The sequence below is a fragment of the Microcaecilia unicolor genome, chromosome 3 (assembly GCF_901765095.1).
Source record: "Microcaecilia unicolor chromosome 3, aMicUni1.1, whole genome shotgun sequence".
Lineage (NCBI taxonomy): Eukaryota > Metazoa > Chordata > Amphibia > Gymnophiona > Siphonopidae > Microcaecilia > Microcaecilia unicolor.
In genome coordinates, this window is record NC_044033.1 from 49,614,057 (window position 1) to 49,639,910 (window position 25,854).

Sequence of the window (25,854 nt, forward strand, 5' to 3'; positions counted from 1 at the left end):
CAGAGTGTGACCAAATTATTTCCAGCCTGGGAGGAGATATTCGGAAGTTCTTTATAAAGCACCAGTAGAATGACCTGACACGGGTCCGTGTTTTGGCGGACAAAGCTTCCTGCTTCAGGGGTCACAAGAAACACTCTATGTTCAGATGGTGTTGTTTGAACCTGGTACATCAAATGAATAAGCCCTTCAAGGTAACAAACTGCCCTCGATGTACAACGTACAGTCTCTCATGAAACAGCTCTGAATGCACAACCACAATGAAGGGCGTATCACATCTCTGCTTTCTCTATTAAGGAAACAGCATACTAGAGACATCCATATTACTCTCATCATTACTCTCATCTACAGTGGAGGAGTGGCCTAGTGGTTAGGGTGGTGGACTTTGGTCCTGGGGAATTGAGGAACTGAGTTCAATTCCCACGTCAGGCACAGGCAGCTCCTTGTGACTCTGGGCAAGTCACTTAACCCTCCATTGCCCCAGGTACAAATAAGTACCTGTAAGCTGCATTGAGCCTGCCATGAGTGGGAAAGCGCGGGGTACAAATGTAACAAAAAAAAATACAGTTAAACTTTACCTTGTTTCTCTACTTATTAGGAAAACATGCTAGAGTAATCCATATTACTCATCTAGGTTATAGAATTCTCATGCTAATGACTTACAACATTATGTAAGGCATATATTTTTGCCAGTAGCCTGCAGGTTTGCCTGATTTATTAAGCCTTTTCATTTCCTTTGGACAAGAATGGGAAAACTGCCTTAGTAAATTAGGTCCTACAGGAGCTGCGGCAGATCTTGGAGAGGTCCTCAACTTCAGTGGAGACACCCATGAAAGAGGAAGATGAGAGGTCTCCTAAGCTTTTAGGCTGCCTCATAAATCCAACAAAAATTTGTCAACGCCTAGCTTGTACTGTGCTGTGTGAATATACAGTATATAAATATCTGGATGCTGGTATATAAATAAAACATAATACATTGATCATTTCCTATCTGCTCTTATTCCAGAGGTTTTTTGAAAATCTAAATCCAGTGGGTAGTACTGTGGAAAAAGAATTTGAAGATTATCTGTTCACAAAATCATTGGAAATAGAGCCACGAAATGCCAAGTCTTTACCAAGATTTGTAAGTAGTACCACAGACAAAAATCTTGAACCCAATGTAAGAAAGACTCCTGTGTCCGGTTTTCATGGCATATGTCAGTTAGAATTATGTGATAGTTATAGGTTATGCAATCAAAAACTGAACTTTTAACTTTAAGTACATGCAGATGATTTCTTTGTTTTGTGTATGTATGTGTGTGTTTGTATATGCTTTTATTTTTATTTGTTTTTAATTGGAAATATGCTATACTTTGGTCTTTGCAGCCAAAAAAGTACAACTATCCTCTTAAATCTCCTGGTGTTCGTCCATCAAATTCAAGGCCAGGCACCATGAGACATCCTACACCCTTGCAACAAGAGCCACGAAAAATAAGTTATAGCCGCATCCCAGAAAGTGAGACGGAAAGTGCAGCATCTGCTCCAAATTCTCCACGGACACCGTTAACCCCACCCCCACCATCTGCTGCATCCAGCACTACAGATGTCTGCAGTGTGTTTGATTCTGATCCTTCAAGTCCTTTTCATTCAAGTAAGTGGAGTTATAAGAATGTATTTAGTGCAGCTGCACTAAATTACATCATATACCATGGACCCCATTTTCCTATGTAAACTCTGACCACTGGGGGTCATATTTCCATATAAGGAGGATGCCCTAGTTTTACTTTTATCCATTTAACTCTGTCTAGTCAGTACCTAAGTTTTGTTTATATATTTGTGACTCCTTAGTCTGTGTATATTATGTTTCAACAGTTTTTATTGATGATACAACACTCGAAACAGATCCTGAAATTTAAAATTTTACCATTGGAATAACACGTCGTGTTTATAGACAGACATCTTAACTTCCATCATCAATATTTTATCCTTTTCTCCCTCCCTCCCCCACAACAACCTCACCTTATGTCAAAACCTGTTTATTAACTTGAAGAACCCATAATACATGCGGATTAATCTTTTTCCAGAACAATAACCTTTCCAACAGCCACTGCTCCTGCAGCCCATATCTAATAGATTTTATATTTTTCCCCAAGCCTCCCGCATCCCTCCCCCCTCCCTCCGGCTGTCAACCCACATGTATCTGTTACTCCACCTCTTTACATTAGTCTGTGTATATTATATATGACTTATCCAGTATTCATTTTACAGTTTTATACACATATTTGGTTATTTTTGTCTCTTAAATTTATAGTTATTTATTTCGCACTAGTAAAAAAGGCCCGTTTCTGACACAAATGAAACGGGCGCTAGCAAGGTTTTCCTCGGAGTGTGTATGTTTGGGAGAGTGTATGTGAGTGTGTGTGTGTGAGAGACAGAGTGAGTCTGGGTGTGAGTGTGTTTGTGAGAGTGTGTGTGTGTGAGAATGAGAGTGTGTGCAAGTGTGTATGTGAGACACAGTGTGAGAGAGAGTGTGTGTGTGTGTGCGAGAGAGAGAGAGAGAGAGAGAGAGAGAGAGAGAGAGAGAGTGAGTGTGTGTGAGACACAGATTCTCTATGAGAGTGAGTGTATGAGACCAAGCGAGTGTGTGAGTGACTTTGTGGCACATAGAGAGTGAATGTGATACAGTGTGAGACAGAGTGTGTGAGAGTGTAAGTCAGAAAGACATTGTATATGAGAGAGAGTGTGAGCCCTGCCCTCCAAATCCATGCCCATCTGTCCCCTGCCCCCTCCATTCATCCTTTTCCAGCAATTCCCCTCTCTCCCTGAGCCCTGCCCTCCCAATCCATGCCCATCCATGCTACTCTGTCACCTGCCCCCTCCATTCATCCCTATCCAGCAATTCCCCTCTCTCCCTGAGCCCTGCCCTGCAATCCATATCCATCCATGCCCATCTGTCCCCTCCATTCATCCCTATCTAGCAATTCCCCTCTCTCCCCAAGCTCTGCCCTCCCAATCTATGCCCATCCATGCTCCTCTGTCCCCTGCCCCCTCCATTCATTCCTTTCCAGCAATTCCCCTCTGTCCCTGAGCCCTGCCCTCCCAATCCATGCCCATCCATGCTCCTATGTCCCCTGCCCCCTCCATTCATCCCTTTCCAGCAATTCCCCTCTCTCCCTGAGCCCTGCCCTCCCAATCCATGCCCATCCATGCTCCTCTGTCACCTGCCCCCTCCATTCATCCCTATTCCAGCAATTCCCCTCTCTCCCTTCCATGTCCCCCCCCTCGCATCCATGCTCCTCTCTCTCCCATGTCCCAGCCTGGCCTGGCCTCTTCTCCCCCCCCCCTTCGCATCCATGCCCCCCCCTTCGCATCCATGCTGTCGTTTCTCCCCTGCCCTCCCGCTCCCATTGTTCAACTTTACTGCCCACCCTCTTCTCTCCCCCCAACATCTCTTTTTGTTTTTTTTTTCTTTTTAAATTTACCTCCGTGGCGGTTCCGGCAGCGCAGCGTCAGGGAAGGAGGCGGCGCTCCCGACGTCTAGCCTTCCCTTCGCTGTGTTCCGCCTTCTTCTGACTTCATCCTTGACGTCAGAAGAAGGCGGAACACAGCGAAGGGACGGCTAGAGACGTCAGGAGCGCCGCCTCCTTCCCTGACGCTCCGCCCTTGACGTCAAGTTTGACGCGTGGGCGGGGCAGACACAAAGCGATCTCACCCCCTTCACTTTTGGAACGTTGGGTAAGTGAGGCTTCATTCGAACATTGGAGGTGCGTTTTATATAAAGAGATATGTCTGTAAGCTGTGGTGTTTTTTTTATATGTTAGAATTTTTTTAAATGTATTCTCATTTATATGATTTTATATTATGTACGTGTATTTATATTCATTTTTTAATATTCTGATAGCACTCCTGACACAGGCATCAGTCAAAATATGGCTGTGTCAAGTCATTTTAATAAAGAGTCATCTGCCACTTAGGCTCTCATAGTATTTCCCTCCACCTCTCGGCCATCTCCTCTCTTCTTTGTTGTTTGTCCTTTTGTGGAGTATGGTTCTTCTTTTATTTTTGCTTCTGAAATGAGAGCCATAATGTTGCATGGTAGCCAAATTTCCTTCATCTCTGGATTTCCTCCAAATTTAATATGATCTATGAAGCCTGCATTTTGACTTTTAATAAAAGGTAGTTAATAAATAGATAATGGAGCTTCTGAACCATTAAGCAGGATGTCTGTTCCATATAACTGTACTGGAGCCAGAGCTACTAAATCTAGCAACTTCTCCAGTGAAGTCTGACATACAGCTACACTTTTTTGAACTCTAAACTATCCAAAGCCTGCAATTGAGGGATCTAAGTATTAAATAGGGCTTGGACATCAGTGGGTCTCCTACTAACTTTAGTAATAGGGATAGATATTAACAATTATTAATTCAAGGACAAGCAGAACACCAGATAAAATGGACCTTTATCAGTCATCAAGACTTCCCCCATAAAAATTACATCAAGGGTAATGCCCTGCAGAATGACTTCGACCATTAAATCATTAAGTCCTATAGGCAGATGATCCAAATCCATGTGTTACATAAATCATATTTCAAATCAAACATCTCTGTTAGCAGTGAATAATAAACCATAGGGGACAATAGAACAAAACATGGACCAATGAGAACTGTTAAGCAATAAAACCTCAAACAGATCAATAGCACACCAGCTTGCTCTTTTTTTCTCAACTGGAGGTGTATTGGTGTTGTAGAATATTTTAGGTGCTAACTTTTTATAAGTAGGGTTAGTGCTGTTTGAGTTCTTGTCGTTGATGCCGGTATGGTAAGCTTCTGAGTGTCTGTGAGATGTTCAGTAATTTCACACAGGTGGCAGTTCTGTAAGTGAGCGCCTCATTGTAGGTGCTCTGATGCCACACAGTGAGTTCCAATTCTGTAACTTCATCTGGGTGCCCAGATTTCATTATTCAATACTAGTGTAATTGGGTATCAGGATACCTTACATTTAGGTGCCCGCAATTACACCAACCATAGACCTGGCATAACCATGGGCACCTAAATGTGGCAAGGATGCATGTAACTGATAGTATTCTATAAGTTGTGCATGTAGCTGGGAATCCTACCCATGTGTATGCCTCCTTACACTATAGTGTTTACGCATGCCCTTATAGAATAGTACTTAAGGCGCTAACATGGGTAAGTGATTCTTTTTTGTGCAAATATGCACGCAGAGGGGTGCCTGCACCACAGGCACCCGGTTCTAAAATTGCTCTTAGTGTCCATGAGTGGAAGAGTCAGAGTTTATATTGGTGATGTGACACCAGAATTTGAATTGAATCTTTTGTGTGTTGAGTTGTGAATTGTAACATTCTAATTCTATTCAGCATCTATTGTTGGGGGAGTTTATCGGTTATTCTTACAATGTTCATCAGAAGTGATCAGTCAGAGATGGTCTTACATTTCTACTTTAGGATCCGACCTGATACCCTGTGTTGTTTGCTCTGTTTCTATTAGCTGCAGTTAGAACTAGCAGGGACTTGCTGCTGGAACCTTCTGGAGCAGTAAGGGAAGGGAGGGTGCAGAGTCTATTCATGCTAGACAGGTACGGAGGCAGAATATGGCAACAGTACCAGAAGCTGAGAAAGTGCTCATTTATGAAGGGGAAGGAAGTCTTTGATCTAAATGGGTGAAATGTTTTAAGTCCAAGAATTGGGTAAGCAATCGGATTTAAACTACACCAGCCCTCTCAGTATGAGTCCTCTTATCTGAGCTATTCAAACTGGAAGATTGATCCCAAAATGGAGGTGCAAAATCTAAAGGTTCAGGGTGCCACAGCCCCTTGAGCTGGCATTGCTGGTGGCAGTAGGTACTGGACTTGTCCTGTGTTTGCAAGCTAACTTGTTAACCTTAATCTTAATGCCAAAACGTATTCTACAATATAGCACTGAAGACCAGCAGCTAGCGAAATCATTGAAAGGCAGATAAACATAAGATATTTTTCTTTAAACAGGATCTGCTTCCATATCTTCCATTAGTTTTAACAAGAACTCTGAAGAAACTTCTGTACCACCGCCAGTTCCTCCACGAAGGCGGCCAGAGTCAGCACCAGCAGAGTCTTCCCCATCCAAGGTAAGGGCATGGTTTTATTTTTTTCATATTATTATTAAATAATGAAATTTGGATTGATATATCAAAATAAAACCACATTCCCTTCACAGTGAATTATTTTTAATTTTCTTCTATTATTTGTTGGTTCAGTTAATGCCATCAGATGCAACAAAAGTTCAAACTTTCTCCAATATGGCTACCGAAACCCTTTTGTAATTATAACTTAAAAAAAATTTTTTTAAACTTTTTTTTATAGCACACAGCCTGGGGTACATGATCATAAATGTTATTATATTGTCATTATTGAGTCAGGCACACAGAGTGATGTCATCGCATAGTACCAGGAAGGAACAGCTGTCCCAGAGCTCAGAACTAAGTGTAAAGTTATGAGCATAAGAAGAGTTGCCTTACTGGGTCAGACTAAGGGTCCATCTGCCCAGTATCCTGTTTTAACAGTAGCCCATCCAGGTCACATGTACCTGGTAAAGTCACACAAAAAAGTAGCAAGACTCCATGCTACTTAATTCCAGGGATAATCAATGGTGTTCCCAAGGTCTACCTTAATAACAGTTTATGGACTTCTCCAAGAATTTGTCCATTTCTTTTTTAAAATCCAGCTACATTAGCTCTTTTTACCACTTCTCTGGCAATGAGTTCCAGAGCTTAACTGTATAGGTTGAGTGGAAATATATTTTCTCCTATTTGTTTTAAATGTGCTATTGTGTTACTTCATAGAGTGTCCCCTAGTCCTTGTACTTTTTGAAATAAAAACGACTCACATTTACCCATTCCACTCCATTCAGGATTTTATAGACTTCTTTCATATCTCTGTATATAAGTTGTATACATGAGTCCTGCCCTATAATCAATCTATGTTCCACCAATGTGTACAGCTAGCTGTAAAATGTATGCAGTGTTAGCTGTGTGTGTATTTACTGAATAGGGCTTAGGTGGATTTTTGGCATTTGCGTGTATACTCATACATGCATATATGCCATGAGTCATAAATACATAAGTATTTCCATACTGGGAAAGCCCAAAGGTCCATCAAGCCCAGCACCCTGTTTCCAACAGTGGCCAATCCAGGTCACAAATACCTGGCAAGATCCAAAAAAAAGTACAAAACATTTTATACTGCTTATCCCAGAAATAGTGGATTTTCCACAAGTTCATTTAATAATGGTCTATGGACTTTCCTTTAGGAAGCCTTCTAAACCTTTTTGTAAACTCCGCTAAGCTAACCGCCTTTACCACATTCTCTGGCAACGAATTCCAGAGTTTAATTACACGTTGAGTGAAGAAATATTTTCTCTGATTTGTTTTAAATTTACTGCATTGTAGCTTCATCGCATGCCCCCTAGTCCTAGTATTTTTGGAAAGTGTAAACAGACGCTTCACATCTACCCGTTCAACTCCATTCATTATTTTATAGATCTCTATCATATCTCCCCTCAGCCGCCTTTTCTCCAAGCTGAAGAGCCCTAGCCACTTTACCCTTTCCTCACAGGGAAGTCGTCACATCCCCTTTATCATTTTCGTCGCCCTTCTCTACACCTTTTCTAATTCTACTGTATGTTTTTTGAGATGCAACGACCAGAATTGCACAATATTCGAGGTGCAGTCGCACCATGGAGCAATACAAAGGCATTATAACATCCTCATTTTTGTTTTCCATTCCTTTCCTAATAATACCTAACATTCTATTTGCTTTCTTAGCTGTTGGTGCACACTGCGCTGAGGGTTTCAACGTATCATCGACGCCTAGATCCCTTTCCTGGTCTGTGACTCCTAATGTTGAACCTTGCATTACGTAGCTATAATTCAGGTTCCTCTTTCCCACATGCATCATATGCTGTCTATTAAAATGTTTTAATATGTATTCTGTTGACACTGTAAATAACATACTATGCCATAATGTGTATTGTTATTTAAATATAATTCAGTAACGAGTGAGTACATACAGGAAATCTGTGTTGTTAGCATTTAACTTTTAACAACCTGCAAAATCAATAAAAAGCATGGTTAAGATAGGGTACACCTCCAGATAAACTCAAAGCAAGGAAATCTATAAATAAAAGGAAAACAAACTTAGCAGATAAGTGAGCTTGGCGCATCACCTAGATAAGATTTTAGACAGTGCTGAGGAGGAGCCGGCTGTCTTGGTTCATGTGAATACCAGTGATGTCCAGAAGCATGTTATCCCTAGACAGCCCCAAAAAGAATGATAGAAAGTGTCTTTTCTCTGTGACATTTAATGCATATGGAGGATTACAGCCTGCTTCTCATCCTTTGACGTTCACTCCATCCGTCTATTCTACCCGCTGCCACTCAGAGTTGCAGTCATTTACCGCCCCCCTGATAAGTCCCTCCCTTCCTTCCTTCCTTACCGACTTCGATGCCTGGCTCTCCGTTTTTCTTGAGCCCTCATCCCCATCCCTCATTCTTGGTGACTTCAACATACACACTGATAACCCATCTGACTCATAGCTTCTCAGTTCCTCACTTTAACCTCCTCCTTCAACCTCCAACTGAGCTCCACCACCCCTACTCACCAATCTGGCCACTGTCTTGATCTCGTCCTCTCTTCTACTTGCTCACCCTCCAATTTCCGTGCATCAGCTCTTCCTCTCTCTGACTATCACCTGATCACATTCACACTTCATCACCCTCCCCCTCAATCTCGCCCAACACTAACCACTACTTCCAGGAATCTCCAGGCTGTTGACCCCCCCACCTTATTCTCTAGTATCTCTGATCTCCTCCCTTCTATCATATCCTCCGAGTCTGTTGACAAAGCTGTCTCCACTTACAATGCCACTCTCTCCTCTGCTCTAGACACCCTTGCACCGTCCATCTCCCGTCCCACAAGATGTACCAATCCCCAGCCCTGGCTGACCCCTTGCACCCGATACCTTCGCTCCTGCGACTGTTCGGCTGAACGCCTCTTGAGGAAATCTCGCACCCATACTGATTTCATTCACTACAAATTCATACTATCCTCCTTCCAGTCCTCCCTATTCCTCGCCAAACAGGACTATTACACCCAATTGACTAATTCCATCAGCTCTAACCCTCGTTGTCTCTTCGCCACCCTCAACTTCCTCCTCAAAGTGCCCTCCGCTCCCACCCCCCTTCACTCTCTCCCCAATCTCTGGCCGACTACTTCCGTGACAAGGTCCAGAAGATCAACCTCAAATTCACCACCAAACCTTCTCCTCCTCTTCATCCTATAACTCACTCTCTCAACCAATCAACCCAGGCCTCCTTCTCCTCTTTTCCTGATATCACCGAAGAGGAAACTGCCCATCTCCTCTCCTCCTCAAAATCCACCACCTGTTCCTCAGACCCCATCCCCACCAACTTACTTAACACCATCTCTCCTACTATCACCCCCCCCCCCCCCATCTGTAATATCCTCAACCTCTCTCTCTCCACTGCAACTGTCCCGGACACCTTCAAGCATGCTGTAGTCACACCACTCCTCAAAAAACCATCACTTGACCCCACCTGTCCCTCCAACTACCGCCCCATTTCCCTCCTACCCTTCCTCTCCAAGATATTTGAATGCGCCGTTCACAGCCGCTGCCTTGATTTTCTCTCCTCTCATGCCAACCTCGATCCGCTTCAATCCGGCTTTCGCTCCCTACACTCGACAGAAACGGCACTATCTAAAGTCTGCAATGACCTGTTCCTCGCTAAATCCAAAGGTCACTACTCCATCCTCATCCTCCTCGATCTATCCGCCGCTTTTGACACTGTCAATCGCAACTTACTTCTTGCCACACTGTTCTCTTTTGGGTTCCAGGGCTCTGTCCTCTCCTGGTTCTCCTCTTATCTCTCCCATCATACCTTCAGAGTACACTCTCATGGTTCGTCCTCCACCCCTATCCCGCTCTCTGTTGGAGTTCCTCAGGGATCTGTCCTTGGACCCCTTCTTTTTTCAATCTACACCTCTTCCCTGGGCTCCCTGATCTCATCTCATGGTTTCCACTATCATCTTTATGCTGACGACACCCAGCTTTATCGTTCCACACCAGACATCACTGCGGAAACCCAGGCCAAAGTATCGGCCTGCTTTTCCAACATTGCTGCCTGGATGTCCAACCGCCATCTGAAACTGAACATTCCCAAGACCGAACTTATTGTCTTCCCACCCAAGCCCACTTCTCCTCTCCCTTCACTCTCTATCTCAGTTGATAACACCCTCATCGTCTCCGTCTCATCTGCCCGCAACCTCAGTGTCATCTTCGACTCCTCCCTCTCCTTCTCTGCGCATATCCAGCAGATAGCCAAGACCTGACGCTTCTTCCTCTATAACATTAGCAAAATTCGCCCCTTCCTCTCTGAGCACACCACCCGAACTCTCATCCACTCTCTCATTACCTCTCGCCTTGACTACTGCAACCTACTCCTCACTGGCCTCTCACTTAGCCATCTATCCCCCCTTCAGTCCGTTCAGAACTCTGCTGCACGTCTTATCTTCCGCCTTGACCGATATACTCATATCACCCCTCTCCTCAAGTCACTTCACTGGCTTCCGATCAGATATCGCATACAGTTCAAGCTTCTCCTACTACTAACCTACAAATGCACTCGATCTGCAGCCCCTCCTTACCTCTCTACCCTTATCTCCCCTTACGTTCCTACCTGTAACCTCCGCTCTCAAGACAAATCCCTCCTTTCAGTACCCTTCTCCACCACTGCCAACTCCAGGCTCCGCCCTTTCTGCCTCACCTCACCCCATGCTTGGAACAAATTCCCTGAGCCCATTCGCCAGGCCTCCTCCCTGCCCATCTTCAAATCATTGCTCAAAGCCCACCTCTTCAATGTCGCCTTCGGCACCTAACCACTACACCTCTACTCAGGAAATCTAGACTACCCCAACTTGACATTTTGTCCTTTAGATTGTAAGCTCCTTTGAGCAGGGACCGTCCTTCTTTGTTAATTTGTACAGCGCTGCGTATCCCTAGTAGCTCTCTAGAAATGTTAAGTAGTAGTAGTAGTACCAGTCTTTATACATCTGTACTTGAGCAAGGTATACTCTCTGTGTAGTACTCTAAAATAACATTCCCGAAGTTGTGCACTAATTGTAAGCGTAGGTATGCCCTTGATATTATTCAGTAATTCCCAATGGCCTAATTCTTCCTATATCCGCTTCCCAACACTGTTTCACCCCTCTCAAAAATCTTTGTCCTTCTCCAGCCCACTTGCTAAAGAAACTTTTTATCCTATTTCCTGTGTGTAATGTAAGTTGATCTCCATCCAGAAATGCAATATAATGTTTTACCTAACAGTAGGCAAATCTATCTCCCCATCAGCTGATGAAGCTTGTTAAAGGTCAGCATAGTATATTCCCTAGTTAGTAGATGCTGTAACAAGGTAATTCCTGCTTTCTCCCATTTGCCAAATACTGGATTATCCAACTGAGCTCAAAGGCCACATTTCTCCTCCAGGAAATCTGAAAATGTTACTAATGGATCACCTCCCAATCTCTGTACTAGCACCTTCCACACATCTCTCAATGGTCTGTAAAAGACACTCCTGTTTAGCTTGTAAGGAAGCTTAGAGCAGGAGGTATGTAGCAGAGAATTAAAATAATATGGGTCATAAAATTCAGTCTTCCATGCTATAGGGGTGAATTGATGGTGAAGGAGAATCCAGACACAGATGTGTTTCAACAAACAAGCAACATTGTATAACTTACATTTGGCAAGCCAAGCCCCCCCTGACTCCAATTCTCCTCAGAAACTGCAGTTTCAGTTTAGGTTTTCTTTTTGCCCAACAAAATTTAGATAGCAACTGGTTTAATTTTCTTAGGTCTTTTTGTAATAGCCTAATTGGTGGTAATTGTAACATATACAGTAATTTAGAAAAAATTGCCATATATATAAGGCTTATTCTTCCATTAAGCGATATGGGCAAATTACCCCAATGCTCCAGCTGTCTTCTCATGGCTTCCAACATTATGGAAACATTAATGGAGTATAACGAGTCAGCTGAAACAGGAAGGTAAATCTCCAGGTATTTGAAAGTTCCCTCAGCCCATATAGGGAAAGGGAAATGGGACTTGATATACTGCCTTTCTGTGGTTTTTGCAACTACATTCAAAGCAGTTTACATTGTATATAAGTCACTTACTTGTACCTGGTGCAATGGAGGGTTAAGTTAGTTGCTCAGAGTCACAAGGAATAGGAATCAAACTCAGTTCCCTAGGATCAAAGTCCACTGCACAAACCACTAGTGTACTCCTCCACTCCTGTTGGGGGAAATGGCCCATCCCATAGTTGTTGCAATCTTATTGTGGACGGTTGACTCTCTGACTTTGTTTCAACTTTTTATTGAATTAAACAAAACATACACAGTTAGAAAGTGGTGTCAACAGAATTTCGTCCTCATCGTTCATTCTCATAATATCACCATCAATCTTTTAATCATTTTCTCCCCCCACCCCCAACCTCCATCCCCCCTTCCCAACCTCCACCCCCCCCTTCCTCATAGCCCTACCCCAATGCCACGCTCAAAGTGCCAACTAACCTTATTACTTCTGCCAAGGAAGTTTGTTCAGGATTTGACTACGTGCTCGTGGTGAGATTATATTTAAGTACGCCCCCCATACTGCCAGAAACCTCTGCTGCCTTCCCGGCGACAGTCCCGCACCCCTAGCTTCCCAGGTCATTAATTCATGCAATTTATTCCTCCAATGCCAGAAGGAGGGAGGGTGTTCCTGTGTCCAATACATAAAGATACATTTTTCCCCACAATGCAAGCCTTCCCTAAAAACAACTTTTCCCCACGTGTACCTACGTTCCACTGACCTGGAGCACTGAATAACGCTCTTTCAAATGTTAGCCTAAATTTTCTACCCAGAACCTCTTAAAGAAACCGGGAGATCGCGGCCCAATATCTAGCGATGCATCTACACTTCCATAAACCATGGAAAAGCGTGGTCTCATCCCTTGTACATTTAAGACAACACTGTGTTTCCGTTACCCTCACATGGACAGCCTGTCTCTGGGAGACGTAAGCCCTGTGCACCGTCCTAAAATGACACTCCTGAAGCTCTGCATTATGAACCAGCCTAGGACCACTCTGAATGGCCACTAATAACATCTTGGAGGCTACCGGTACTCCCACCTCCCTGCTCCATCTATCCGCAACTCCTGCAAGTCCTGGGTTTTTTCTCTACTGCATAATTCTCTGTGAAACCATGCTATTGACACCTGACCAGCGGCATCCCCTTCTAGTAGCTCCCAGAGTTGCTCCCCAAAGCCAGCCGACAGACTGTCCGTCGGCAGTGAACGCACATAATGAGCCAGTTGACCAAATGCCAATACACTCAAAGGACCCCGCCCTCCCAGCTCAGCAAAAGTCTGAAAATCCACTATGGATCCATCTTGTTGAATTAAGTGTTCCAACCAAATCACTCCTTTATCCTTCAGTTGGCGAAACACCCTTGAATCCCTTCCCGGCTCAAAGTCTACATTCCTTTGAAGAGGAAGCCACACACTACTCACAGGATTCTGTCTCCATAACGGCAATACTGCTGTCCACAACTGCCTTAAGGAGCGCAGCAAAATGCTGCCTCGGAGATATTCTGGCAGTCGCCCTCTAGGGATGTGCAGCAATGAGGCCACATTTCAGGGATCAAAGTAGCTCTGTTCCAGCCCCATATCTATATAGGTATTGGTTCCTAACAACCAATCTCTTAAATATTGGAGCAGACATGCTTGATTATATCTCCTAAGGTCAGGGAATCCTAACCCCCCCCCCCCCCCCCCCCCCCCCCCCCCCGATTTCTTACTGCCCACCACCAACTTCCATTTCATTTTCGCCTTCCTACCTCCCCAGCTGAATCTTGCCGCCGTTTTATAGAACGCCTCCAAATCTCGTCTTGTTAACCAAAAGGGTAGCACTTGCATTACATAGAGCCACCGTGGGAAAATAGTAACATAGATGACGGCAGAAAAAGACCTGCACGGTCCATCCAGTCTGCCCATCAAGATAACTCATATTTGCTGCTTTTTGTTTATACCCTACTTTGATTTGTACCTGTGCTCTTCAGGGCACAGATCGTATAAGTCTGCCCAGCACTTTCCCCACCTCCCAACCACCAGCCCCTCCTCCCAACCACCGGCTCTGGCACAGACCGTATAAGTCTGCCCAGCACTATCCTCACCTCCCAACCACCAGCCCTGCCTCCCAACCACTGGCTCTGGCACAGACCGTACAAGTCTGTCCAGCACTATCCCCGCCTCCCAACCACCAGTCCCGCTGCCCACCACCGGCTCTGGCACAGACCGTATAAGTCTGCCCAGCACTAGCCCCGCCTCCCGCCACCGGCTCTGCCACCCAATCTCGGCTAAGCTCCTGAGGATCCATTCTTTCTGAACAGGATTCCTTTATGTTTATCCCACGCATGTTTGAATTCCGTTACCGTTTTCATTTCCACCACCTCCCGCGGAAGGGCATTCCAAGCATCCACTACTCTCTCCGTGAAAAAATACTTCCTGACATTTTTCTTGAGTCTGCCCCCCTTCAATCTCATTTCATGTCCTCTCGTTCTACCACCTTCCCATCTCCGGAAAAGGTTCGTTTGCGGATTAATACCTTTCAAATATTTGAACGTCTGTATCATATCACCCCTGTTTCTCCTTTCCTCCAGAGTATACATGTTTAGTTCAGCAAGTCTCTCCTCATACGTCTTGTAACGCAAATCCCATACCATTCTCGTAGCTTTTCTTTGCACCGCTTCAATTCTTTTTACATCCTTAACAAGATACGGCCTCCAAAACTGAACACAATACTCCAGGTGGGGCCTCACCAAGGACTTATACAGGGGCATCAACACCCCCTTTCTTCTGCTGGTCACACCTCTCTCTATACAGCCTAACAACCTTCTAGCTACGGCCATGATCATCCTAAGTAGGTGCACGCTGCCCAAAAATGACACCGGCAAGACCGACCATCTTGCCAGCTGTTCTTTCATCTCCTGCAACAACTGAGCTATATTAGTCTTATACAGCGTTGAGGTGTCCATTGCTATCTGTATTCCTAAGTATCAAAATTTCCCAGTCGCCCACCTCAAGGGGAAATCCCCGTCCCAACTACCTCTCACTTCATCCGAACTTGCCAGTGCCTCTGACTTCAATAGATTCAGTCAAAATCCAGAAAAGTCTCCAAACTCCACTAGACTTTCCATAAGATTTGCCAAGGAAGTCTTGGGTTCTGTAATCAACACTAGTCAATTATCTGCAAACGCAGCTGACTTAAAAGTATGTTTTCCGATTGTTACCCCCTTTATACCTTGATTGTGCTGGATCTCTCGCAAAAGGGGTCCAAAGTTAGGACAAAAAGCAACGGCGACAGTGGGCACCCTTGTCTTGTTCCCTGACATATCGGGAAGCTTTCTGACAAGACTCCATTAGCAAATACCTGTGCCCGCAGTGCTGCGTATAGCGCTTTTACTGCCTTCAAGAAGCCGCCTCCTATACCATATGCTTCCAAAACCCCGTACAAGTATCCCCAGTTCACACATCAAATGCTTTTTCAGCATCAAAGCTTATTAAGAGAGCCGGGGTCCCCTCCTTCCTTACTTTTTCTAATGCTGCTAGTATCCTCCTCATGTTTTTCGTTATTACCCACCCCCGGATAAACCCCACCTGAGATTCATCCACCAAGAATGGCAAAACTCTAGCGATCCTATTTGCCATAATCTTGGCGAGTAGCTTCACTTCCGTATTAAGCAGTAAAATCGGGCGATAGGATTCCAGCATGTCTGCTGGCTTACCCGGTTTTGGAATAACTATTATTTGAGCTACATTGAGATACTGGGACAACTGTTCCTGTTGTATCACAGTATTGAAAACTTCCGTCAGAACCGGGCTAACCTCCGATTTCAACAGTTTGTAAAACTCGTTCCGAAAACCATCTGGTCCTGGGGCCTTCCCCAATGCCCCTTGCTGTATTACCCATTCTACTTCTTCCACCATTACCGGAGCATCTAGCCTTGCCAAATCCGAGTCTGATGGCTCTCAGACTTTAAAAGGTTCAGTTGAAATCCCGCATAGTCACACCCCAAAATTCTCCAAAAGTACATGCAAAGGTCCTTGAGGGTTTGTTAAGTGTACCAATATGTTATCAGCAAAAGCTGCTGGCTTAAAACACTGGGGGCCTACCTGTACACCTTGCATATCTGAATTAGCAAGAATGTCTCTTATCAAGGGGTAACTGAGGCAATGGACACCCTTGTCTCATTCCCCTATAAATTGGGAAACACTCCAATTGAAGACTGTTAATACTATAGCTTGGTGCACAGAATACAGATCACGTATCAGTAAGACAAAGCAGCCTGTGAACTCATATTTGTCTAATGTTGTGTACTTAAAATCCCAGTGTACCCCATCCAAAACTTTTTCGGCATAGGGATGTTTGGTTCGTGCAATCTGTATATTCTCTTGAGGCCAAGTCCTTATATTTTTAATCACTGTTCCCAAACAAAGTCAACATGTGAATCGTGTATAATCGAGGATAACGCTTGGGCCAAACGATTAGTCATGGTTTTAGCCAACAATGTTACTTCAAAATTCAGGAGATACTAAGAATAACTGAGCAGTGCTGTACAAAAACATATAAGAAAAAAAAAAAAGAATAACTGAGTTCTGATAAATTTGTGTCTGTGTTTCTTTGATGATTCACACTGCTATCAGTGTACCAGTAGGGGCCCTGTTCAGCTTTTCTTTTTAATCAGATACTGTGGTTTGGTTCACAGATAACTAAATACTATTGGTGTTTTTCCTTACTACCTAACAAGAAGACCCTTTGCAAAAAAATGTTCTCTGTAAAGGTTGTTTTTTAAATAGTTTGTATCCCACACTATCTATGATTCTAGGCCATTTACATAATATCATTCAAAGTAAAATTAACAATAAAAATACAAACATCAAAGACTGCACTATAAATAATCATACAAGGAACTCAAACGAGCTCATTCAAAGGCCTGCTGAAAAAATAAAAGGGAAATGGGACTTGATATACCGCCTTTCTGAGGTTTTTGCAACTACATTCAAAGCGGTTTACGTATATTCAGGTACTTATTTTGTACCAGGGGCAATGGAGGGTTAAGTGACTTGCCCAGAGTCACAAGGAGCTGCAGTGGGAATTGAACTCAGTTCCCTAGGATCCACTGCACTAACCACTAGGCTACTCCTACTGTTTTCTAAAGGAGAGTACTGGTTGAACTTGTTGCAATTGTAATAAAGAATTCCACAACTTTGGAGCTGCCATCATAAATACTGTCTCTCTTTAATTGTCTAGCCTCACTTGTTTTGATGATGGAATTTCGAGTGGACTGATTCTGGGTTCTCAAAGAATGAGTAGGAGTGTAGATCTTCAAATTGGTGGAAAGACATGAAAGAAATTTGTCATATAATATTTGAAATATCAGTGTCATAATCTTAAAACAAATCTGCCTATAGATGGAAGGCCATTGTAACTGGATTAATGTGGGTATAATATGGTTGTAGTGTGACCCTCCTAAAATCAAAAGAGCTGTGGCATTACTTTCTCACGCAAATCGTTTTAAACAGATATACAAAAGTATGACCTGATCTTGCTTTCAGTTTGTATTGATAAGACACGTTTTCTTGTAAATGGCTTAATGGTGTTTCCTTCTGTACTCTACACTGATTCTATGGTAAACTTTAAAATAGCCTTTTTAAATGCTAGCCTGTGCAACTTTAAGATAAACTTTAGTTACTAAAAAAAACTATTCCTTAAACTGCCCTTGCTAAATAAGAAGAGTTACTTGAAATGAGGACACTGAGATTACCTATTTAACTCTGTCTATCTTTTTCCAAGTTTGAAAGCAGTTTCCCAGCAAGTAATATACTCACCAATAGGGTTTGTTCCTCTCTGGAAGTCCCCTCACAGCACCTGTTCTGTGGAAATTAGATTCCTGGACTTGTATGCCCCAAATGGCGCAAAGCAGGATTTCTTTGGGCAATGGACGGGGAAATTCAACAGGATAGCCAAGGGGTTTAGAATTATTGGGAAGGATGTGAATTGTGTCCTGGATAAAAGAGATAGGATGAGAGCTACAATGGCAGAGTGGGAATGAGAAGGATGGGAACTGAAGGCTTGTTTGGACACCTTTGAGCTGATTGATATATGGTGGGTTCATAACCCAGGATCAAGGGATTACACCTGTTACTCTTCCAGATATCAAGTATTTCAGACTAGATTACTTTCTATTTGACAGAAAGCAGGAAGCTCACATACAAAGAGCGAACATTTTCCCAATGTGTGTATCTGACCACACCTTAGTTTATTTCAAATAAAATTAGTACAAAGACAAGGGAGATTAAATCTGAGACTGTTCTAAAAACAAGAAGTACAGCAGGAAGTAAAGTACAGATGGGCGGAATATTTGGCTCAAAATGATTCAGGGGATATGTCAGCATCATTATGTGGCGCAGGAAAGGCCTTCATTAGAGCAGTGCTCATCCAATTAGCCTCTAGATATAAGAAAAAAGAGAGCAGGGCCTGAAGACTTTATATGAAATGCTTGGGAGAAAGCAAAAAGAGCATGTTGAAAGAGAGGACTTATAGAATGATGAAAATGAAGTGGGTCATAGAAGTGTTAGAGGTAGAAAAAGTGGAATTTATTTTAGTGTGAATCTCCAGAAGGCATTTCTCCCTGCCCAACTCTTTTAATAAAAAGGAGTTAGTCTTTTCTTCTGTCTTGGACTTTTCCCTGTGGAGAAAACCTCAAGAACCCAAACTGAATTGCTGCTCCATGACTAACATTTGCCTGTGCTTCTGTGGTCTTTATTTACGTGCTGTGGTTTTACCTGGATGAAAAGGTTGCTCCGGAAAGGCTTTGTTTTTGTTCTTCTGTGGTTTACTCTGTTAGACTAGCACCCATGCAGGGTCGCTGTTGTGTTTCTATTATGGTAGCACTGCACAATAAAACAAGTGTTGTTCCATTTTTGAGGCTTTAAAGTCAGCTACTGTGGCAGGAACCTTATCACTCTTCACAAATCAATGGTTTGGCACTACCTTCAAGTGCTAGGATTGATGGCTGCAAACTTAGAGTAGTTCCATGGGCCAGGATGCACATGAGACCTTTACAGAGGTCTCTCTTTCTCTCAATGGTCTGTAAAGGTTGCACCTTATACTATCACTGGTACTGAAGGTCAGACAGTCTCAGGTAGTGGCTATGCAGCAGCAATCGATCCAGAGGGAAAACCTTGGAAAACCCAAATTGGATCCTTGTGATGACAGATGCAAGTCTCACTGGTTTGGGGGCATATTGTCTCAACAAATGGGCACAAGTGGTTGATTAGCCATCTAGAAACACGGGTGATCTGCTTAGCTGTCCTGAAGTTTCATCATCTAGTTTCAAAACAGTGGTAAGGATTTTATTCAACAATGTGACAGCAATAGCTTATGTCAACAAACAAGGAGGGACAAGAAGTCTGCAAATAGCAGAAGAGGTGCAAATATTGATGGATTGGCCAGAGGAAAACCTGAAAGATATCTTGGCAGGACATTTGTTCAGGTCCCAATATATCCAGGTGCATTATCAGAACATGAATTCCATGGATCTAGGAGAATGAAGTCTAACAGAGGATCCTTTCTTAGAAGTAGCACATTATTTGGGTTATCCAGTCATGAACCTGAAAGCAACAGACCGGAATGTGAAGGTTTTAGCTTTTTTTCAATCTGAAAAAGGATTGGAAGTCAAAAGGAATAGATACCTTAATTCAACTGTGGCTGTGGTCGGGTCTTCTGTATGTATTTCCATCATGGCCACTCATAGGCAGAATCATTCAAGGGTCTAATAGTGTTTTTTGCTCCAGACTGGCCAAGAAGACCCTGTTATTAGGCACTTCATGCATCTGAAAATAGAGGATCTTCTATCTCTAATGGACAGGAAGTGTCTGGGCTCGATCAGCTTGCCGGACATTTCTTATTTTGTCTTACAACTTGACGTTTGAGAGATGACGTTAAAGAAGAAAGGCTTTTTCAAGTAAGGTGATGGCTACCTTGTTACATTCTAGGAAAATGCCTGCCTTGTTGGCATACATAAGGGTTTGGAGGATCTCTGAGAATTAGTGTCAAGATAGATCTGTTTCTCCTCTGCATTCTTCTGTTCCAGATATTTTGCATTACTTGCAAGATGACTTGGACAAGAAGTTGATGTACACTTCATTTAAGGTACAGCTGGGTGCTTTATCCTGTTTTAGAGGTGTAGTGAGGAGAATGAATTTGGCTTCACATCTGAACATGGTACATTTTTTCTGTATTGTTAAGCTTATCAATTGTCCATTGATTTCCCTTAGGGATTTAAACTTAGTCTTGTCCGCTTTAGTTCAGCCTCCTTTTATGTACCTCTTTTTTTATAATTAACCTTTTTATTAAAATTTTAAGGGCAAGCTACACCCATCTGCAAAAAAACAAAACAGCTGAGTTCTACTATACATACTTATTCCTGATCATGGTATAAAACCATTCACCACAAGAACAGTAAGTCTCTAGCCATGGCACTCCCCACAGAAAACAAACATGTCCCCTCCTATACATCAGTTCTTATTAAGATAGGTATCCAATTTCTCATTGTGTCGTAATACCAGGCCTTTATTGAGTCGGGCTGCAGTAAGAGCCACCATGAGCACCATATTCCTCAAACACCCCCTCTAAGGATCTAATGAAAATACTTGTGAAGTCTTCCAGTGCTTAGCGAAAACTCTCCTGGCTGCTAAATAGTACATAGACAGTTGCAAACTTAAAGAAAAAATATCCCAACCGACTCCCAAGAGGTAATAGGCCAGCTCTAAAGGTTGCCCAAAACTCATACTCCTCTTGACATACTGGGCTATAGGACACTGTCACCAAAGAGAGGAAAAGGTGCCAAGAGCCCCACACCCCTGCCAGCAAGTGTCTGAAGTAATAACATTCTTCTTAAATAACCAGACAGGAGTAAAATGCCAGTGAAACGGAACCTTCAGATTAACCTCCTTAATTAATTAATTTATTTATTTATTATATTTGTATCCCGCACTTTCCCACTAAAAGCAGGCTCAATGCAGCTTACATAGTAATAGGTAACACAGAATTTTGTTATGTAAAGTAGGAAATTAAGTATAACATAATGGCAACAGAGACTGAAAACGTATGAGCCCCAAGGAGTATGGCTGACCACTGAGAGTTAGTAAATTCAATACCCAAATCCCATTCCCAAGCAAGCATATAGGGAAGCTTAATGAAACCTTGGGGGGATAAGAATAGCATTCATAGAAGAAATTAGACTGATGCAGCAGCTATAGTGCCTCCCACTTATTTAATTTCCTACCCCGCACCTTAGCCCACTCCCTTTGACCCATAAAATGCATTATCCGTAAATTAGTTATAAAATTCCCCTATTGGGGAGCCCAAAGTCAGTTTGCTGCTGAGTGAACGTCTTAATGACTCCACCTTCTAAAAGTTTATAACTATAATCAGCCCCACATTTATCCCAATCTATCCCCTGCTCCCCACTCCTTTCCATCCATCTCACCATTTCCCTATTAAAAGGGGATCAATAATGATTTATCATGCCCTGGCTTTCACCGACACCTTTCCATGTCTTCCACCACACAGATAATATATGCTTTGTAAACAGGTTAGCAGTATCACAAATTTTATGGAGCTCCTTCCGAGCCCGTGGCAAATGGGACAGCTTACAGTCCCCCAATAAATGTTGCTCCAAACATACATAGCATTTGAACACGGTTTCAGACTGCCAATCCCACAGGTGACAAATTTGTGCAGCTTCATAATATGTTCAGAGGTTGGGTATACCCAGACCTTCCTCTGTTGTATGCTTTTGGAGGATGTGTAACCCAACGTGGGGAGCTTTGCCCTTCCAACTGAATTAGAGGTATCACATTGCCATTGCTTGAGTTTGTGCCTTGGAATAGGCAGAGGAAGGGATTAAAACAAGTAAAGGTATCTTGCAATATGTTCATCTTTACAGCCCCTGCTGTGTCCATCCAGGAAAGAGAGCTACCAAACCAATGGCAAAGATCCAACGGCACTGTCTTAACTAGAGGCTCATAATTAGCTTGAAAGAGATCTTCCAACCGGGACGGGATTTGAATACCTAGGTACTTAAAAGATCGAACCCATCTGCCAAATTCATGTTCAAAGCCTCCATCTTATCCAGATTGATTTTAAAACTAGATACTGCCCCATATGTGGTCAATTGTGCCATCAAATTAAGGATGGAGGTAGAAGCTAGGTCACCATGAGCAGAACATTGTGAATAGTAATTTTGTAATTTTCCCCCTTTGATGTCTGTATTATTTCTAATGCGCTGTGCTAGGGGTTCCATTACTAGGGCAAATAATAATGGTAAAAGGGATATCCTTGTCAGGTCCACCATTCTAGGGTGAACGTCTCCAAGTAATCTTCATTGATTTTAATGGCATCTTTGGAAACCAAATATAAGCTAACTATCCAGTGAACAATCAATCCCACCTTTTTAAGCATAAACAGCATAAAGGTCCAGTTGAATCTATCAAATGCTTTCTCAGCATCTATGCCCAAAAGCATAGTTCCAGTTCCAGCACACGCAGCCCAGATAGAGTATAAAGCACTTTTCACATTATCTGCCCCCTGTCTCCCATGACAAAACCAGTTTGATCCAGATGGACAACCAGAGGTAGCAACACCGCCAATAGCTGCATCAGAATTTTGACATCTAGGTTAAGTAAAGATATTGGGCAATATGATCTGCATAGCACACTGTTACTTTCTGGCTTACGCAGAATGGTAATTCCTGCTAATTTCATGGATTCGGGCAACTGCTCCCTATGAGGCACTCCATTAAACACCTTTACCAACAAAGGCACAAAGCGTCACTGAATATCCGCCTGTTTATAAAATTAAACCCCACCTTCCCCTTTAATTCTATGAATAACCAATTCCTTCTGTCTTTGCCTAAATTTCCTAGCAAGTATCCTACTTGATTTATTGTCAAATTCAAAATGCATTTGTTGGGCCATTCGCAATTTATGGGCTTGATCATCCAATTGAAGCTTGATGCAATTCCATTCTTAATCGCTGAAGCTTCTGAAACACCTCACCAGAGCGTCCCTTTAGCCAATTTCTGTTTCTGTTTGACTTCCCCCCATTTAATTAAAAAACAAAACAAAACCCTAATCACTGCTTTCTGTCCCTCCCAAACTATCCCATTGTGAACATCCCTCATGTCATTAAATTTAAGTATACTTAGATAGTTTTTTTTTCTAATGTCCTCCACAACTTGGGCATCCTGCAGTAAGCTTTCATTCAAGCACCAGACCTCTCTACCCTTTAAAGCAGGTCTAAGATGAAACATGGCCCACACCAGAGCATGATCCGACCAGATTTACAACTCTTTCCCCTCATCGTTCAAATATTTGGACCAATAGGGATCACCCAGAAGTAAATCAATACATGAATAGCTTTTATGGTGCAGGGAATAAAAATAATAATTTTTACCCACCAGGTGGTGTATATGTCATGAATCAGCATGGTTTGTATAATAGTAAGTAACTGTTTGTGTGAGGGCTGTGCCCCATCCATTCTTCTTGTAAGAGAGGAGGGATCAAGAACCGCTGCATTTCCCCCCCCCCCCCCTCCAATTAGGAGAGGTCCCAAATCTTGCCTTGGTAAAAATGTGTTCAGCTGCTTCCAGAAGCTAATGGGAAGTATCACATGAAGCATACACATTAAGCATTGCCAATTTCTGTTCCCCCTTAACAAATAGAATTCTCCCCTCATGATCCTTTTCAATGGCAGTGATCCTGAACGAAAAGTGCTTTTTAATTAAAATGGTCACACCAGCAATCTTCTTCACCCTGGAGTTAGAGCTACTTTAAATCTGAGAAAAGCGCTTATCACGGCGTAAACGTTCACTGCACTTAAGTGAGTCTCCTGCACCAGGGTGATGTGTCAGTTCAATCTCAACAGTTTCTTAAATAACAAACCCCGTTTGCGTGGCGAGTTTAACCCCTTAACATTAAAGGATACCACTTTACAATTAAAATCCCCTTTCCCCAACCAAACCAACCATTTAAACCCTCCCATCCCATCCTCACCTTTCTCCCTAAAGCACCTATCACCCCCATCCTGTCCTTACCCTACCCCCTTCCAACCCCTGCCTGCTCCCCGCTGTCACCTGACTGAGACATAACAGTTGGGCAGACTCGGGAGAAATGAACACCATGGTGGAATGACTGTGCCAGGGTGAAACCCACAAATTGCAGCCCTCCCAAAATCCCCCCCCCCCCCCATGGCTCACACACACCTCATCCACTCAAACACATCCATCTGTTACCCTCCCCTCCCCTCCCCACTCAACCATCCCAAACGTACCAACTCAAAACATACCCACAGTCACCCAAAGCCTCCAACCCCTGGAGGATAAAGAGAAACACTGAATATCCAAATCCTGGTCATTTCACTTGTCCCACATCACTGGTTCTTGAGGTGTGGCACAGGCTTCTGTCAATCCAAACCCACTGCCATCTGGAAACAGGCAGAGTGGAGCTTGTAGATGCAGCCAAAGTTCTTGCTTCTTCAGGGAGATTTTCAGCCTATGGAGCCACTAATGCCGCCCAAACTTCAGTGGGTTCCTTAATTTGCTTGGTAGTCTTCCCCCCTCCCCCCCCCCCCCCCCCCCCCCAACACAACTGTAAAGGCCAGGGCAAAAGAATAGAGCTACTTGTAATGGTGTTCTGCGGCACACAGGTAGCAGGTTACCCCCACAATTCCCTTCTTCTCTGGAATGTTACCAGGGATAGGTCTTGGAATAGCTCAACAGATATACCTTTCCACTCATAATCCTTCTTCCTTGTAGATTGTTAAATTTCCTGTTAAGGCTCAATACAATGTCCCAGGGCTTATTTTCAACTGAGCATCACAAAGCTCTATGCGCTTCCTCAATGAGAATCCTCCCTGCAGGCCCTCCATCGCATATCATGGCAAATTTCCTATGCCACACGTTTGGCATCCTTAAAAGCGTCTTCCTCCTGGACCCCACGGATCCTTATATTGCATCTACAGGTGTAGTTCTCGAGATCTTGGAGTTTCTTTGACAGTTCAAGTTCCATTTTCTCCACTGTGCTGGCATGGGGAAATTTGTGTTGTGTTCAAGTTTAGCACCCCCAATCCTTTTCAAAAGTTGGCTCCTATATGAGTTGGTAAGTTTGTTTTTGTTTTATTTATAGATTTTCTGGCTTTGATTTAAGTCACTTCTCAAAGTAAATCAATCTTTACAGAGTTTTATTATCGATTTTGCAGAATGTTGTGATGTCTTATTAGGGTGATTTAATATTAACTCCTAATGCAGATGTGAAACTGAAACATAGCCATTTTCGGGTCTTCGTTTTTTGGGCTTAATAAATATTTGTTCTTTGGCACCTCTGCTTCTTGTATGTGGACTGTTCCATTGTGAAGGTTGTCCTCTATTTTCTTTTATTTCTGCTCCTTCAACTCATCTCATGTAGAATCCACGCAAGAAGTCTCTTCACACTGTTGACTGCAAACAGACTCTCACTTAGTACTTTAAAAGGACTCCATCCATCAGAAATCTATGCAACTCTCTTTGCCTCCTTCAACCCAGCAGTTGCTGTGGCTGTCTTGATGTCTGCTCGCTGGATACAATATACAGAGCAGCAATTTGGTCCTTAATTCAGACTTTTACTTCACACTACTGTTTGGACTGTTTATTTGGTTGAGCCTTGCTAGCCAG

The 25,854-nt window shown here is 43.1% G+C and overlaps 1 protein-coding gene across 2 annotated transcripts in view; it reads left to right on the forward strand.

The window, feature by feature from the left end:
• The window catches only part of SOS1 (SOS Ras/Rac guanine nucleotide exchange factor 1), a 322,749-nt gene that overhangs the window by 294,082 nt on the left and 2,813 nt on the right, over positions 1–25,854 (forward strand). The window contains exons 19-21 of one of the 2 annotated variants that reach the window (XM_030195899.1): positions 1,004–1,120; positions 1,363–1,627; positions 5,980–6,098. In XM_030195899.1, coding sequence (XP_030051759.1) covers positions 1,004–1,120; positions 1,363–1,627; positions 5,980–6,098 — 501 coding nt within the window. The remainder of the gene's footprint in view (positions 1–1,003; positions 1,121–1,362; positions 1,628–5,979; positions 6,099–25,854) is intronic. The other variant, XM_030195900.1, reaches the window with a different exon arrangement.